The sequence below is a fragment of the Hyla sarda genome, chromosome 1, assembly GCF_029499605.1.
Source record: "Hyla sarda isolate aHylSar1 chromosome 1, aHylSar1.hap1, whole genome shotgun sequence".
In the NCBI taxonomy this organism is placed as follows: Eukaryota; Metazoa; Chordata; class Amphibia; order Anura; family Hylidae; genus Hyla; species Hyla sarda.
Genome location: NC_079189.1, coordinates 442,268,707 through 442,282,565, shown reverse-complemented (window position 1 = coordinate 442,282,565; position 13,859 = coordinate 442,268,707). Strand labels below are relative to the sequence as shown.

Genomic DNA, 13,859 nt, shown 5'->3' with positions numbered 1-13,859 from the left:
TAGTATTCCACCGGAGTACCCCTTTAAGTCATCGGTCATTTGTAGGAACATGACCAACTAATGTTCAGCTGGTAAAACGGTCTGTTTTCTTAGCAAGGTTCTTTGTTTGGCACAGTAAAAAATCTTTTTTTTTTTTTTTTTTTTTTTTTTTTGTCTTCACAGGTTGTGACCTTTCATTTCCTGGTAACAAACTGGTGTCTGGAGAACACTGCAAAATATCAGTGGATGAAGCTTCTGGAGTTGTTTCCCTAGAAGACACCAGGTAGAAAAACAGTCTAACTAGCCTTTGCTTAGTAATATAGATGTTTACTACAATTAATATGTTATAAATTAATGATTTGTGTCTGTGCCCAAGGTAGAAAAGAATTTAAATTGACATTTAACCCCTTTAGGTTGAATGGCGTACAGGTATGCCCTTGCGTCCTGGTACTTGAAGGAGTAATCCAGTCCTGAAAAACTTATCCCCTATCTTATCCATAGTTTCAGATAGTGGGGGGTCCGACCTCGGGGACACCCAGCAATCTCCCGTACGAGGCCCCGGCAGCCGGCAGGAAGGGAGCGTGTCGACCACCGCACAAAACGGCTGCTGATACGCCCCTTCAATACAACTCTATGGCAGAACCGGAGTGCTGCAATCTTTGGCTCTGCCATAGCGCTGTATTGAGAGGGCATGTCGGCCGCCGCTTCGTGCGATGGTCGACAAACGCTATCAGGCCGGAGAGCCGTTGCCCCGTACTAGCAGTCGGACCCCCACCCCCCTGCTATCTGAAACTTATCCCCTATGCTAGTGCTGGGCGGTATACCGGTTCATACCGAATACCAGTATGTTTTTTTTCTGTATGATGTGAATTTTTCCTATACCGCAATCAGGCCCCTCCCCTACCCCCTCCGTCCTTGAATGAATGAACTATCAGCCGCAGATGAGTTGCGGCCGCTGCGCTTTAAATGAATGAGATGCGCAAAGAGGAAAATTTTAAAGGGGTACTCCATTGAAGAAATTTTTTTTAAAGGAGAACTGCAGCGCAAATATTTTCCCTTCCCCTGTGCCCGGGCTGCAAAAAATGAAAAAAAAAAAAAAAAACTCTCCTTCCTACGTTCCCCGTTGTGCCGATATTGGCATCCCTTTCCTCCGCTGCTGCGCTGCTTCCTGCTTCTTAGGCTCGGAACGTCACACTGCAACTAAGCATATCACCGGCCAAGGGGGTCATTGCTGCGGCCGGCGATACACTGACTGCAGTGTGACGTTCCGAGCCTAAGAAGCACAAAGCCGAGCAGCAGCGGAGGAATGGGACGCGGATATCTGCGCAACTTGGGAATGTAGGTAGGGGAGTTAGTTGTTTTTTTTTTTTTTTTTGTTTTTTTTTGCGGCACAGGGGAAGGGAAAATATTTGCACCTCAGTTCTCCTTTAAATCAACTGGTGCCAGAAAGTTTAAACAGATTTGTAAATGACTTCTATTTAAAACCTTCCAGTACTTACTAGCTGCTGTATACTACAGAGGAAGTTCTTTTCTGTCTGACCACAGTGCTCTCTGCTGACACCTCTAACTGTCTCAGGAACTGTCCAGAGCAGGATAGGTTTGCTATGGAGATTTGCGCCTGCTCTTGACAGTTGGTGAGACAGACAGAGGTGTCAGCAGAGAGTACTGTGGTCACACAGAAAAGAAGTTTAAAAAGAATAGAACTTCCTGTGGAGCATAAAGCAGCTATTAAGTACTGGAAGGGTTAAGATTTTTAAATAGCAGTAATTTACAAATCAGTTTGTTCTGGCACCAGTTGATTTAAAATATATTTATTTACCAAAAAGTATACTGCGTAGAAACGGAAGCCCCCAAAAGTTACAAAATTGTGTTGTTTCTCCTAATTTCACCCCACAAATATATTTTGTTTCACCGTAGATTTTGGTATGAAATAATTGATGTCATTACAAAGTAACATAGTTCATAAGGTTGAAAAAAGACCAGAGTCCATAAAGTTCAACCTATAACCCTAATAAGTCCTTATTGAGTTGAGTTGATCCAGAGGAAGGCAAAAAAAAACTCATACTCGAGGTAAAAATTCCTTCCCGACTCCAAATATGGCAGTCAGAATAAATCCCTGGATCAACCTTCTGTCCCTATAAATCTAGTGTACATAACCAGCAATGTTATTACTCTCCAAGAATGCATCCAGCCCCTTTTTGAACTCTATTACAGAGTTCACCATGACCACCTCCTCCGGGAGAGAATTCCACAGTCTCACTGCTCTTACAGTAAAGAACCCCCGTCTGTGCTGGTATAAATAGATCATGGGAGAGATCTCTGTACTGTCCCCTGATTTATTTATACATCGTTATTAGGTCTCCCCTAAGCCTTCTTTTTTCTAAACTAAATAACCCTAATTCTGATAATCTTTCTGGGTACTGTCGTCCTCCCATTCCCCGTATTACTCTGGTTGCCCTCTTTGAACTCTCTCCAGCTCCACTATATCTTTCTGGTGCGCTGGGTATATACTTTTTTTTATATACTTTTATACTGTACACAGTATTCTATGTGTGGTCTGACTAGTGATTTGTACTGCGGTAGAATTATTTCCTTGTCGTGGATATCTATGCCCCTATTGATGCACCCCATGATTTTATTTGCCTTGGCAGCAGCTGCCTGACACTGGTCATAGTTACATAGTTAGTACGGTCGAAAAAAGACATATGTCCATCAAGTTCAACCAGGGAATTAAGGGGTAGGGGTGTGGCGCGATATTGGGGAAGGGATGAGATTTTATATTTCTTCACAGATTTTACAGCTAAATTTACTGTTAACTAAGACTCCTAAGTGCTTTTCCATGTCAGTCGTCCCAAGTGTTCTCCCATTTAATACATAATCCCAGCCCGGATTTTTCTTCCCCATGTGCATTACCTTACATTTATCAGTGTTGAACCTCATCTGCCACTTCCCAGCCCAAACCTCCAACCTATCCAGATCCATTTGTAACAGTGCACTGTCCTCTATAGTGTTTACCGCTTTACAGAGTTTAGTGTCATCTGCAAAGATTGCTACTTTACAATTCAACCCCTCTGCAAGGACATTAATGAATATATTAAATAGGACAGGACCCAAGACGGACCCCTGTGGTACCCCACTAGTAACAGTCACCCAATCAGAATTAGTACCATTAATAACCACCCTCCATTTCCTATCATTGAGCCAGTTACTTACCCACTTGCGCACATTCTCCCCCAGCCCAAAACCTTCTCATTTTATGCACCAACCTTTTATGTGGAACCGTATCAAATGCTTTGGAAAAATCCAGATATATACGACATCCAGCGATTGCCCCTGGTCCAGTCTGGAGCTCACCTCCTCATAGAAGCTGATCAGGTTAGTTTGACAGGATCGATCCCTCATAAATCCATGCTGATGCGGGGTCATGCATTTATTTTTATCAAGATGTTCCAAAATAGCATCTCTTAGGAAACCCTCAAACAATTTACATACAACCGAGGTTAAACTAACAGGTCTATAATTCCCAGGGTCACCTTTTGACCCCTTCTTAAATATTGGAACCACATTTGCCATGTGCCAGTCCTGGGGAACAGTCCCTGTCACTATGGAGTCCCTGAATATTAAAAATAGGGGTCTGTCTATTACATTACTTAATTCCTTTAGAACACGGGGGTGAATGCCATCTGGACCTGGTAATTTGTCTATTTTGATTTTTTTGTAGGTGGCACTGTACTTCATCCTGGGTTAGACAGGTGACCTGTACTGGGGAGTTTACCTTATCACACTGTATTTCACCTGGCATTTCATTTTCCTCAGTGAACACAGTGGAGAAGAATTTGTTTAATATATTTTCTTTTTCCTGATCCCCGTTTATAATTTTTTAAAGGGCCAACACTTTCATTTTTGACCTTTTTGTTATTTATATACTTAAAGAACATTTTGGGGTTAGTTTTACTCTCTTTGGCAATGAGTCTTTCTGTCTCTATTTTTGCGGCTTTTATCTGTTTTTTACATATTTTACATTTTCTCTATAGCTTTTTAATGCTTATTCATTGCTGTCCTGTTAAGCCCCCTTAACATTTTTATTCATCCATATTGGTTTTCTTTTATTTCTGACCCTTTTATTCCCATAAAAGTATATACATCTTACAGTGAGAATTTAGTGTCAGTATCCCATTTTATATTAAGGGCTTCTCTGAGTTGATCGAACTTTGCCTTCCTAAAGTTCATTGTTTTTGTGGCCCCTCGAGAGATTTCCTTATTGAAGAACAAGTTATAATGTATTATATTATGATCACTATTTCCTAGGTGTCCATCTACTTGCACATGAATTACTCTGTCAGGTCTGTTGGTTAATATTAAGTCTAGTAGGGCGCCCCCTCTGGTCGGGTTCTGCACCATTTGGGACAGATAATTGTCTTTAGTTATAGTCAGAAACCTGTTTCCTTTATGAGATTGACAGGTCTCAGTCTCCCAGTTTATATCAGGATAGTTAAAGGGGTATTCCAGGCAAAACCTTTTTTTTTTTTTTATAAATATCAACTGGTTCTGGAAAGTTAAACAGATTTGTAAATTACTTCTATTAAAAAATCTTAATCCTTCCAATAGTTATTAGCTTCTGAAGTTTTCTGTCTAACTGCTCAATGATGATGTCATGTCCCGGGAGCTGTGCATGATGGGAGAATATCCCCATAGGAACTGCACAGCTCCCGGGACGTGAGTCATCAGAGAGCAGTTAGACAGAAAACTTCAGAAGCTAATCACTATTGGAAGGATTAAGATTTTTTAATAGAAGTAATTTACAAATCTGTTTAACTTTCCGGAGCCAGTTGATATATAAAAAAAAAGTTTTGGCCTGGAATACCCCTTTAAAGTCCCCCATTATTATCACATCATTTTGATTTGCTGCCTTGTTTATTTGCCTCAGTAATTGATCTTCGGCCTCTTCCATTATGTTTGGTGGCTTATAGCAAACCCCTACAATTGATTATGTAAAAACAAGCCCTTATATGGGTCTGTAGGTGCAAAATTTAAAGCGTTCTGATTTTTAGAAGGGGAGGAGGAAAAAAGGTGCAAAAATGAAAATTTGTCTGGTTCTTAAGATCAAAATGGGCTTGGTCCTTAAGGGGTTAAGAAATATAGGTTAAAGTTTATTTATTTGTTTTTTTCCTAATGGAAAATTTGCTCGGGGGGAGGAAGTAGAAAAAAAAAATGCACCCCTCTGTTCGCTCTTTGTCCAGCGGAGTGCTGAGTGTATGTCACTCTGGAGTGCTGAGTGACATGCAATTGCATGTGATCTTTGAGAATGAGAATTGGCTGCAGCATCCCGTGCACAGTGTAGGGCAACACTGTACTTGTGTTCCATAGGTAAGTGTGCTTAAAACAGCAGTTTTTCTGATGAGCTTGATTCTATGAGTAAGGACACATATACAGTCTGAAATTACATTAGTGCTAAAGGGTCATAAGTGTACTTTATTGTCTGTTTTTATATTGAATGGAAGAAGGATTTATCTGGCACCATCCAGTATAAAATATCACTTCTCCCTTGAAAAATAGCAGGCTGCTAAAACAATAGAATTAAAATATAATTAAAACACCTCTACTTACGCATTTCAAAAGTATTGTTCTTAGTCATAGAACATTAAGCTGTGTCCAAACTGGCAAAACATGTGGAAATTGCTGAGTGTCCCCTTAGAAAAACTCCCTTCTTTTGCCTTTAATGGGAGCCAGAGAAATGCGCCATAAAGAAAGTCTGTTTATTCATGAACTGAAATTCACAATATCCTTATGGTTCTGCTGATATGTATTCAGACACGGAACCATATTTCTGATGGTATATAGTATCTCTCATAAGTTAAAACATGTGACAACACTGAAGAAATTACATTCTGTTACAATGTAAACTAGTGAGTGCACAGACTGTACTCATATCGTCCTGACTAGAGATGAGTGAACTTACAGTAAATTCGATTCGTCATGAACTTCTCGGCTCGGCAGTTGATGATTTATCCTGCGTAAATGAGTTCAGCCTTCAGGTGCTCCCGTGGGCTGAAAAAGGTGGATACAGTCCTAGGAGACTCTTTCCTAGGAATGTATCCACCTTTTCCAGCCCACCGGAGCACCTGAAAGCTGAACTAATTTATGCAGGTTAAGCCATCAACTGCCGAGCCGAGAAGTTCGTGACGAATCGAATTTACTGTAAGTTCGCTCATCTCTAGTCCTGACCTTTATCAACATGGTATAACAAAGAGAAGAGTATAGTCACAAAAGAACAAACTAGTTTTAAGTACGGTAGTTCCAATGGCCATGTGTATTAAGCATGTTCTCTCTGTAGAACTGCATTGACTGGATTTTATGATCACTTCTTATTCCATTTTTTGTGGGATATGATATAAAAATATACGTCTCTCCCGTATCCCAGCCGGACCCGGCCCGTATGTAATGCATTTCAGTAAGCCGACCGGAGTCAAACGCTGACTCTGGTCGGCTCATTTTTGCCCCATATACGGTTCTCTAACCGGATCTAAAACAGTGGTATACCACGGTTTTATGTCCAGTCAGAAAACCATATACGGGGAAAAAATGAGCCGACCAGAGTCAGCGTTTGACTCTGGTCTGCTCATTGACATAAATGGGGTTCGGGCCGTATCTGGTTCTCGTACACTACAAACGTAGTGTGAACCCAGCTTTACATCAAACTATGATTTGCTCAGAAACACTGCAGCATTTGAGAAAAATCATAGTTTAAAAATCAGTCAGGAGTGTGGTGAATAGTCATCTGGATGGTCCCAGATGCCTTCTCCTCACCTTTATTAGGCTTGATTTATAGGTTTTCCTATACATAATCTATAAAATAGAATTATTTTTTTTACAAAATTTGCAATTTTTTTTTTATTTTTTTCAATAATTTAGCTGATCCTTTTCTCATCATGTTCATACTTGTATGTAACACTTGAAAATTACGTATTTTTACTTATTTATTTGCAGTACAAATGGCACTGTGATTAACCAACAGAAAGTAGTAAAGAAGCAGTCCTACACGTTAAAAAACGGCGATGTGATCTATGTTGTTTATAGAAAAAATGAGCCGGAACAAAGTAAGTTAGGAGTCTAGTTTGTACGTACTGCTTTGTTTTTGAAGAGATGGAAGAAGGATTGATTTTAATTAATTACTTGTAAACACAATTACACAAGGCCTGGGGTACAAAAACCTCTATAAACTGATGACTCCCCTAAAACTTAACTTTTATTGTTTCTGGATTAAAAGTAGACCAATTAGTAGAAAAACTGTTTAAACCCATTGACAATGTGACTTGTTAATATTCCTATACAGTGGATACACATCCACAACTTAATATTGTTAGTGCGGGCCTACAAAGCTCCTCCACCCACATTCTTGACTCACTTCTTCCTGTGGGGGGGGGGTGCTTTGTTTAGGATTTTAAACATAGCGTTGCATTGTGCTTGTTAAGTGTGGTGGATGGAGCTTTGTAGGCCTCTACTAACAATATTATAATAGAAATATCATGCCAAAAAACTTATGTCCTATCTAAAGGATAGGGGGTAAGTTTTAGATCGCTCTCCCTGGGCACACCACGCCCCCCACATAATGTCATATTACGCATCCTCCATTCATGTTGTTAAGTCATGTCTCCCGTTCTGAAAACTTCCGGTTTCCAAGCCTGGAGACAGGGAGATCGTGGGGGGGTCCCAGTGGCGCCCCCCCCACGATCAGACATCTTATCCCCTATACTTTGGATAGGGGATAAAATGTCTAAAGCCGGAATACCCCTTTAAGTTGTGAATGCATATCCACTGTATAGGCGTATCAAAAAGGCACAGTGTCACTGGTTTTTAAAGGGGTAGTCCAGTGGTGAAAAACATATGCCCTATCCTAAGGATAGGGGATAAGTTTCAGATCGCCGGGGGTCCATCCGCTGGGGCCCCCTGTGATCTCCTGTACGGGGCCCCGAGTCGTGGCCAGATAGCGGGTGTTGACCACCGCACGAATCGGTGGCCGACACCCCCCCTCAATACAACTCTATGGCAGAGCCGGAGATTGCTGGAGATTGCCGAGATCACCGGGGGCCCCAGCGGTGGAAACTTATCTCCTATCCTTAGGATAGGGGATAAGTTTTTCACCACTGGATATCTCCTTTAACAGTTTGTGTAATCACAGGTCTACTTTTACTCTAGAAACATTAAAAGATTTAGGGAAGTCCTCAGTTAACAGGGGTTTTTGTACCTCTGACCTTGTGCCCAATTACCCCAATTGTGTTTATTTTGAATTGGAATCCCAGATTTTCTTGGGGAATTTGTGTGTTAATTATGAAAAATAAACACTAATGACTGGTTTCCTCACCAATCATGAGAACAAGAGTCCCTTGTCTCCCTAGTTCAATAAAATAGCAGTGTGCATGTGCATGTCCAACATCAGCTCCATTCAAGTTTATACTTGTTTTTGAAGTTGTCCAAGCAAATATTTTTTTTTTCTATCTTGAAGATGTTGCTTATCTGTACCGATCATTGAATTCCGCACAAGACAATATGCAAGAGCCAGAAGGTGTGTTAAAGGTTTTTACTTGTCATTTAGGCCTTGTTTTCACATTGTTATTCTCAGATTATTGTTGCTGTTTGACAGTTAGAGTAGTGTAAAATGCTGTGCAAAATAGATTTATTAATATCTTATGGCTCCTGTGAAAATGATGCCAAAAGTATGAACAGAGCCTCATTGAAAAAATCATTATACAAAATAATAATTCATAGCAGCCAGTCTTCACTTTTGTAAGCTTTTACCAGCTGTAAGCAGCACTTTCTCTTCCATTATGTTATTATACAATTATATTAAGAACATTTCACATTATCAACAGGTTTTGTATTATTTATAGGGAACCTGTCAGCAGCTCTTTTTTGTTAAGTGAAGCTGCTTGCAGTGTAATGTAGGTCATTTAAGACCTATTCTATATTTGTGCATGATATGTGTGTCTGAGTAACATGTTTTTAGATATTAAATGGAACCTATTAAGATATTATGCTATAGAACTATTGGCAACATGTTTTATATATGGTAAAAAGTTGTCTCACCATTCCTGGATGCCCTGCATTGTGCCTGTGATAGTGCCGAAAATTACTTAAAAAAATGTTATGCACGGCATGAGTCCAAAGTAGTCCCATGGACGTGTAGCATCCTCAGGTTAGAATTGTTTTAGTTTAGCACTTAAGCTACCATGGATTTTTACAGATACCTCAGGTGAAGCAGATGCCACTCAGACATTGTCACCTTTTGAAGATACTTTGCTGACGTCAGAGGAACCTCAGCCTTCCACCTCCACATCTAACCTCTATAGCACACCCACTACCTCTTCCCAAGAGCCACTTTTTGCCATGCAGATTCAGCCATCCCCAGCAGGTTTGTAATGTTGACTATGCAAAAACATGGAATATAAAGCCTTCTGTTCTTTTTTGCATTTTTGTCCAAACCTCTTATATACACAAATGGTTTTTAACTGGAAACATGTTACTTGTACATAAAAGGATGACTCCTTTGCAACAAAACCTTTCTGAAATTTGTTTGTATATACACTATTTTGTTGTCTGTACCCGTTTTGTGTTTACAGATGTTAGTACTGCAAAAACACAAGAAGACAAGCATTCCAAGGTGGGCTATTGTGGACAGAGCTTCACAGATGTGAAAGATGACCCAGATAAAGAACAGGATAATCAACCTCCTAAAAAGAAGCTAAAAGTTGGTTAGTGCGTCTATTAATGCAAAGTGTTTTCCCACTCTTCTGTACATTCTTGTAAATTGTTGTTTCGCTTATCTAAAAGTATGGCTTTTTTAAACCCGCTAAGGACACCTTTTAACTTCAAGGAGAAGTATCATGCAAGAAAATACAATCTTTGGCTAAGTTTTGGATCGCGCTGGGACCCCCTGCAATCTCCTGAACGGGACCCCAGCTCTCCCCAGGAAGGAGGAGTGTCGCCCCTTCCCAAAGCAGCGGCCGACACAACCCCACCACATATCTGTATGGGAGAGCCAGAAATAGCCGAACGGGTCTCCAATAGAGATACATAGAGGGGGAGTGTCAGCCACCGCTTTGTGCGGGGGGCAACATGCACCCTTCCCGGGGAGAGTCGGGCCCCATCCAGGAGATCACCGGGGGGTCCCAGCATTCAATGACCAGGCCTAAATCTGGCATGTGTCTCTTTAAGTGGTAATAACTTTGACATGCTTTTACTTAGCAACGCAATTCTGAGTTTATTTCATTACATATTGTACTTTATATTAGTAGTAAATCTTTGTTGATACATGTAGCATTTTTTGTGGAAAACTCCAAAATATTGTCAAAATTACTGGCTTTCAACCCCTTAAAGACCATGCCAATTTTCATTGATGCACTTCCGTTTTTTTTTTTTTCTCCTCGCCCTTTAATAGCCTTAACTCTTATTTTTTCGTCTACAGACCCATATAAGGGCTTATTTTATGCAGGGACAACTGTACTTTGTAATGCCTTTATTTTTCCTTAACATATGCTCCAAAATGTAAAACAAAATATTTTAAGGTGAAATTTAAAAAATAAACAAATTTGGGTTATTTTCTTTTACGCGTTTCACATGTAAACTTGATACTTTAGATCGGAGCAATTAAAACAATACCCAATTTGTATAGTTTGCATTTTGTTTTACTAATTTTAAAAAAAAGCTACATTTTTTTTTGTTTTATTGCGATTTTCTGACCACTAACTTTCTTTTTTTTTTTTACTGGGCTCTATGAAGGCTAATTTTTGTGCCATGATTTGTAGTTTTTTTTATCGGTACCATTGTGGTAATGATCAGACTTTTTGATCGCTTTTTACAGTGGGGCAAAAAAGTGTTTAGTCAGCCACTAATTGTGCAAGTTCCCCCACTTAAAAAGAGAGAGAGGCCTGTAATTTTCATCATAGGTATACCTCAGACATAATGAGAAAAAAAATCCATAAAAATCACATTGTCTGATTTTCTAAGAATTTTTTGGCAAATTATGGTGGAAAATAAGTATTTGGTCAAGAACAATCTCAATACTTTATTCTATACCCTTTGTTGACAAATGTTTTCTGTAAGTCTTTACAAGGTTTCACACACTGTTGCTTGTATTTTGGCCCATTCCTCCACGCAGATCTCCTCTAGAGCAGTGATGTTTTGGGGCTGTGGCTGGGCAACACTGACTTTCAACTCCCTCCAAAGGTTTTCTATGGGGTTGAGATCTGGAGACTGACTAGGCCACTCCAGGACCTAGAAATGCTTCTTAAGAATCCACTCCTTCATTGCCTGGGCAGCGTGTTTAGGATCATTGTCATGCTGAAAGACCCAGCCATGTTTCATCTTTAATGCCCATGCTGATGAAAGGAGGTTTTCACTCAAAATCTCACGATACATGACACCATTCATTCTTTCCTTTACAGTAATCCTGGTCCCTTAGCAGAAAACAGACCCAAAGCATGAGGTTTCCACCCCCATGCTTCACAGGAGGTATGGTGTTCTTTGGATGCAATTCAGCATTCTTTCTCCTCCAAACACGACAAATTGAGTTTTTACCAAAAAGTTCTACTTTGGTTTCATCTGAACATATGACATTCTCCCAATACTTTTCTGGATCATCCAAATCCTCTCTAGAAAACTTCAGACTGGCCCAGACATGTACTGGCTTAAGCAGGGGGACACATATGGCACTGCATGATTTGAGTCCCTGGCGGTGTAGTGTGTTACTGATGGTAGCCTTTGTTACTTTGATCCTAGCTCTCTGCAGGTCATTCACTAGGTCCCCCCGTGTGGTTCTGGGATTTTTGCTCACCGTTCTTGTCATCATTTTGACACCACGGGGTGAGATCTTGTGTGGAGCCCCAGATCGAGGGAGATTATCAGTGGTCTTGTATGTCTTTCATTTTCTAATAATTGCTCCCACAGTTGATTTCTTCACACCAAGCTGCTTGCTTATTGCAGATTCAGTCTTACCAGCCTGGTGCATGTCTACAATTTTGTTTCTGGTGTCCTTTTGGTCTTGGCCATAGTGGAGTTTGGAGTGTGACTGTTTGAGGTTGTGGACAGGTACTGATAACAAGTTCAAACAGGTGCCATTAATACAGGTAACAAGTGGAGGACAGAGGAGACTCTTAAAGAAGAAGTTACAGGTCTGTGAGAGACAGAAATCCTGCTTGTTTGTTGGTGACCAAATACTTATTTCCCACCATAATTTGCTAATAAATTCTTTAAAAATCAGACAATGTGATTTTATGAATTTTTTTTCCTCATTATGTCTCTTATAGTTGAGGTATACCTATGATGAAAATTACAGGCCTCTCTCTCATCTTTTTAAGTGGGAATACTTCGTTTTTCTAGGGTATGATGTGATTAAAAAAAAAAAAAAACACGATTCTGGGGTTTGGTATTTTTTTTTATCGTTTAAGCCATTCACTGTACGGGATAAATAATGTTATATTTTATTTGTTTGGACAATTACGCACCTAGTGATACCAAATATTATTTTTAGTATGTTAACATATTTTTATATGGAATTTGGGAAAAGGGGAGTGACTTAATATGGAAGGGGTTAATGTAATGTATTTTTATAAAAAAAAGAAAACTTTTTTTTCACTTTATTGGTCCCTTAGGGGACTCTTAGGAGTAATCATTAGATTCCTCATACAGATCAATGTAGTTCCATGGAAGTAGACTTGTCCAACCAGGCTCTATCATTCACAGAGCCACAGACAACACAGGAGGGAGAAGTAAGACCTCCGGCTCCTCAGCAGTTTTTCATGTTCTTTTTTTGTGTTCTGTCATAATTCTGTCATATGTTCTGTCATAATTATTATATATTTTTTTTTTCAGCCAATGTCATTATATGAGGGCTTTTTTTTGGGTGGATGAGCTTTACTTTTAATTGGTACCATTCTTTGCAGTACATGCTACCTTTTTTGATCTTTTTTTTTTTATATATATTACAAGTAGTGGACCAAAATTAGCGATTCTTGCATTTTTTGTTGTTGTTTTATTTATGGTGTTTACCATGTGGGATAAATCATTTTATTGTACAAATCATTACAAAAGTGGCAATACTTATTATGTATAGGTTTGGGCGTTTTTGTTTTGTTTGTTTTTTGGGTGATAATACAGGACTTTATTGGGAAAGGGGCATTTATTTTATATTTTATTACACTTTATTTATTGAAAACCCTTTTATTTGGATACTTTTTCACTTTTTTCCTGTTATACTATGCTGCTGTACATCTATACTGCAGCACAGTATAACTGCCCGTATCACCTCCCAGACTGCCATACTAGGTGTACAAGAGGCCATCAGCTGGCTCCTACTGCCATCGCAACTAACGGAACCCCACGATCGCATCACAGGGTGGACATTGGTTAACAGGAGGAAGCCCCGTCCCCCCTCAATCACTTTTGATGCCGTGATCAGGACTGATCATGGCATTTATGAGGTTAATGCTTCCGAGATCAAGGCATGATCCTGGTTTCAGAAGCTGCAACAGGACGCCGGTTGTGATTGACAGCCAGGTCCTGCCACCGATCTCCTGCAGTGCATCATGCTGTTTAGCAGATCGCTAGCTTTTGTATTTTGGGGAAAAACTGCACTATGCAGAGGGTACCCACGGAAAGACAAAGAGAACAAGTATAGTAAGTACAGCATCTTGTGCTACAAAATATCTTTACCCCCACCCCTTCCACAGGAAGCAAATTAGGAGAATGGCCAACTTGATGACCGTCAAGTGAACAGTTGTTATTTTATTCAGTATTATTAAATATGACGGGAATTGCATAAAACTTAGCTTTTAATCATCATCAATAATATATAGTTTGCTGGAAGGTACCTATCATCCGTGATG

General features: G+C 39.8%; 1 protein-coding gene across 4 annotated transcripts in view; it reads left to right on the top strand.

Annotated features, from left to right (window-relative positions):
• Window positions 1–13,859, top strand: part of CHFR (checkpoint with forkhead and ring finger domains) — a 76,594-nt gene that overhangs the window by 25,338 nt on the left and 37,397 nt on the right. For all 4 annotated transcript variants that reach the window (XM_056532899.1, XM_056532908.1, XM_056532889.1 and 1 more), the window contains exons 3-7: window positions 163–262; window positions 6,967–7,076; window positions 8,483–8,542; window positions 9,221–9,388; window positions 9,597–9,728. In XM_056532899.1, coding sequence (XP_056388874.1) covers window positions 163–262; window positions 6,967–7,076; window positions 8,483–8,542; window positions 9,221–9,388; window positions 9,597–9,728 — 570 coding nt within the window. The remainder of the gene's footprint in view (window positions 1–162; window positions 263–6,966; window positions 7,077–8,482; window positions 8,543–9,220; window positions 9,389–9,596; window positions 9,729–13,859) is intronic.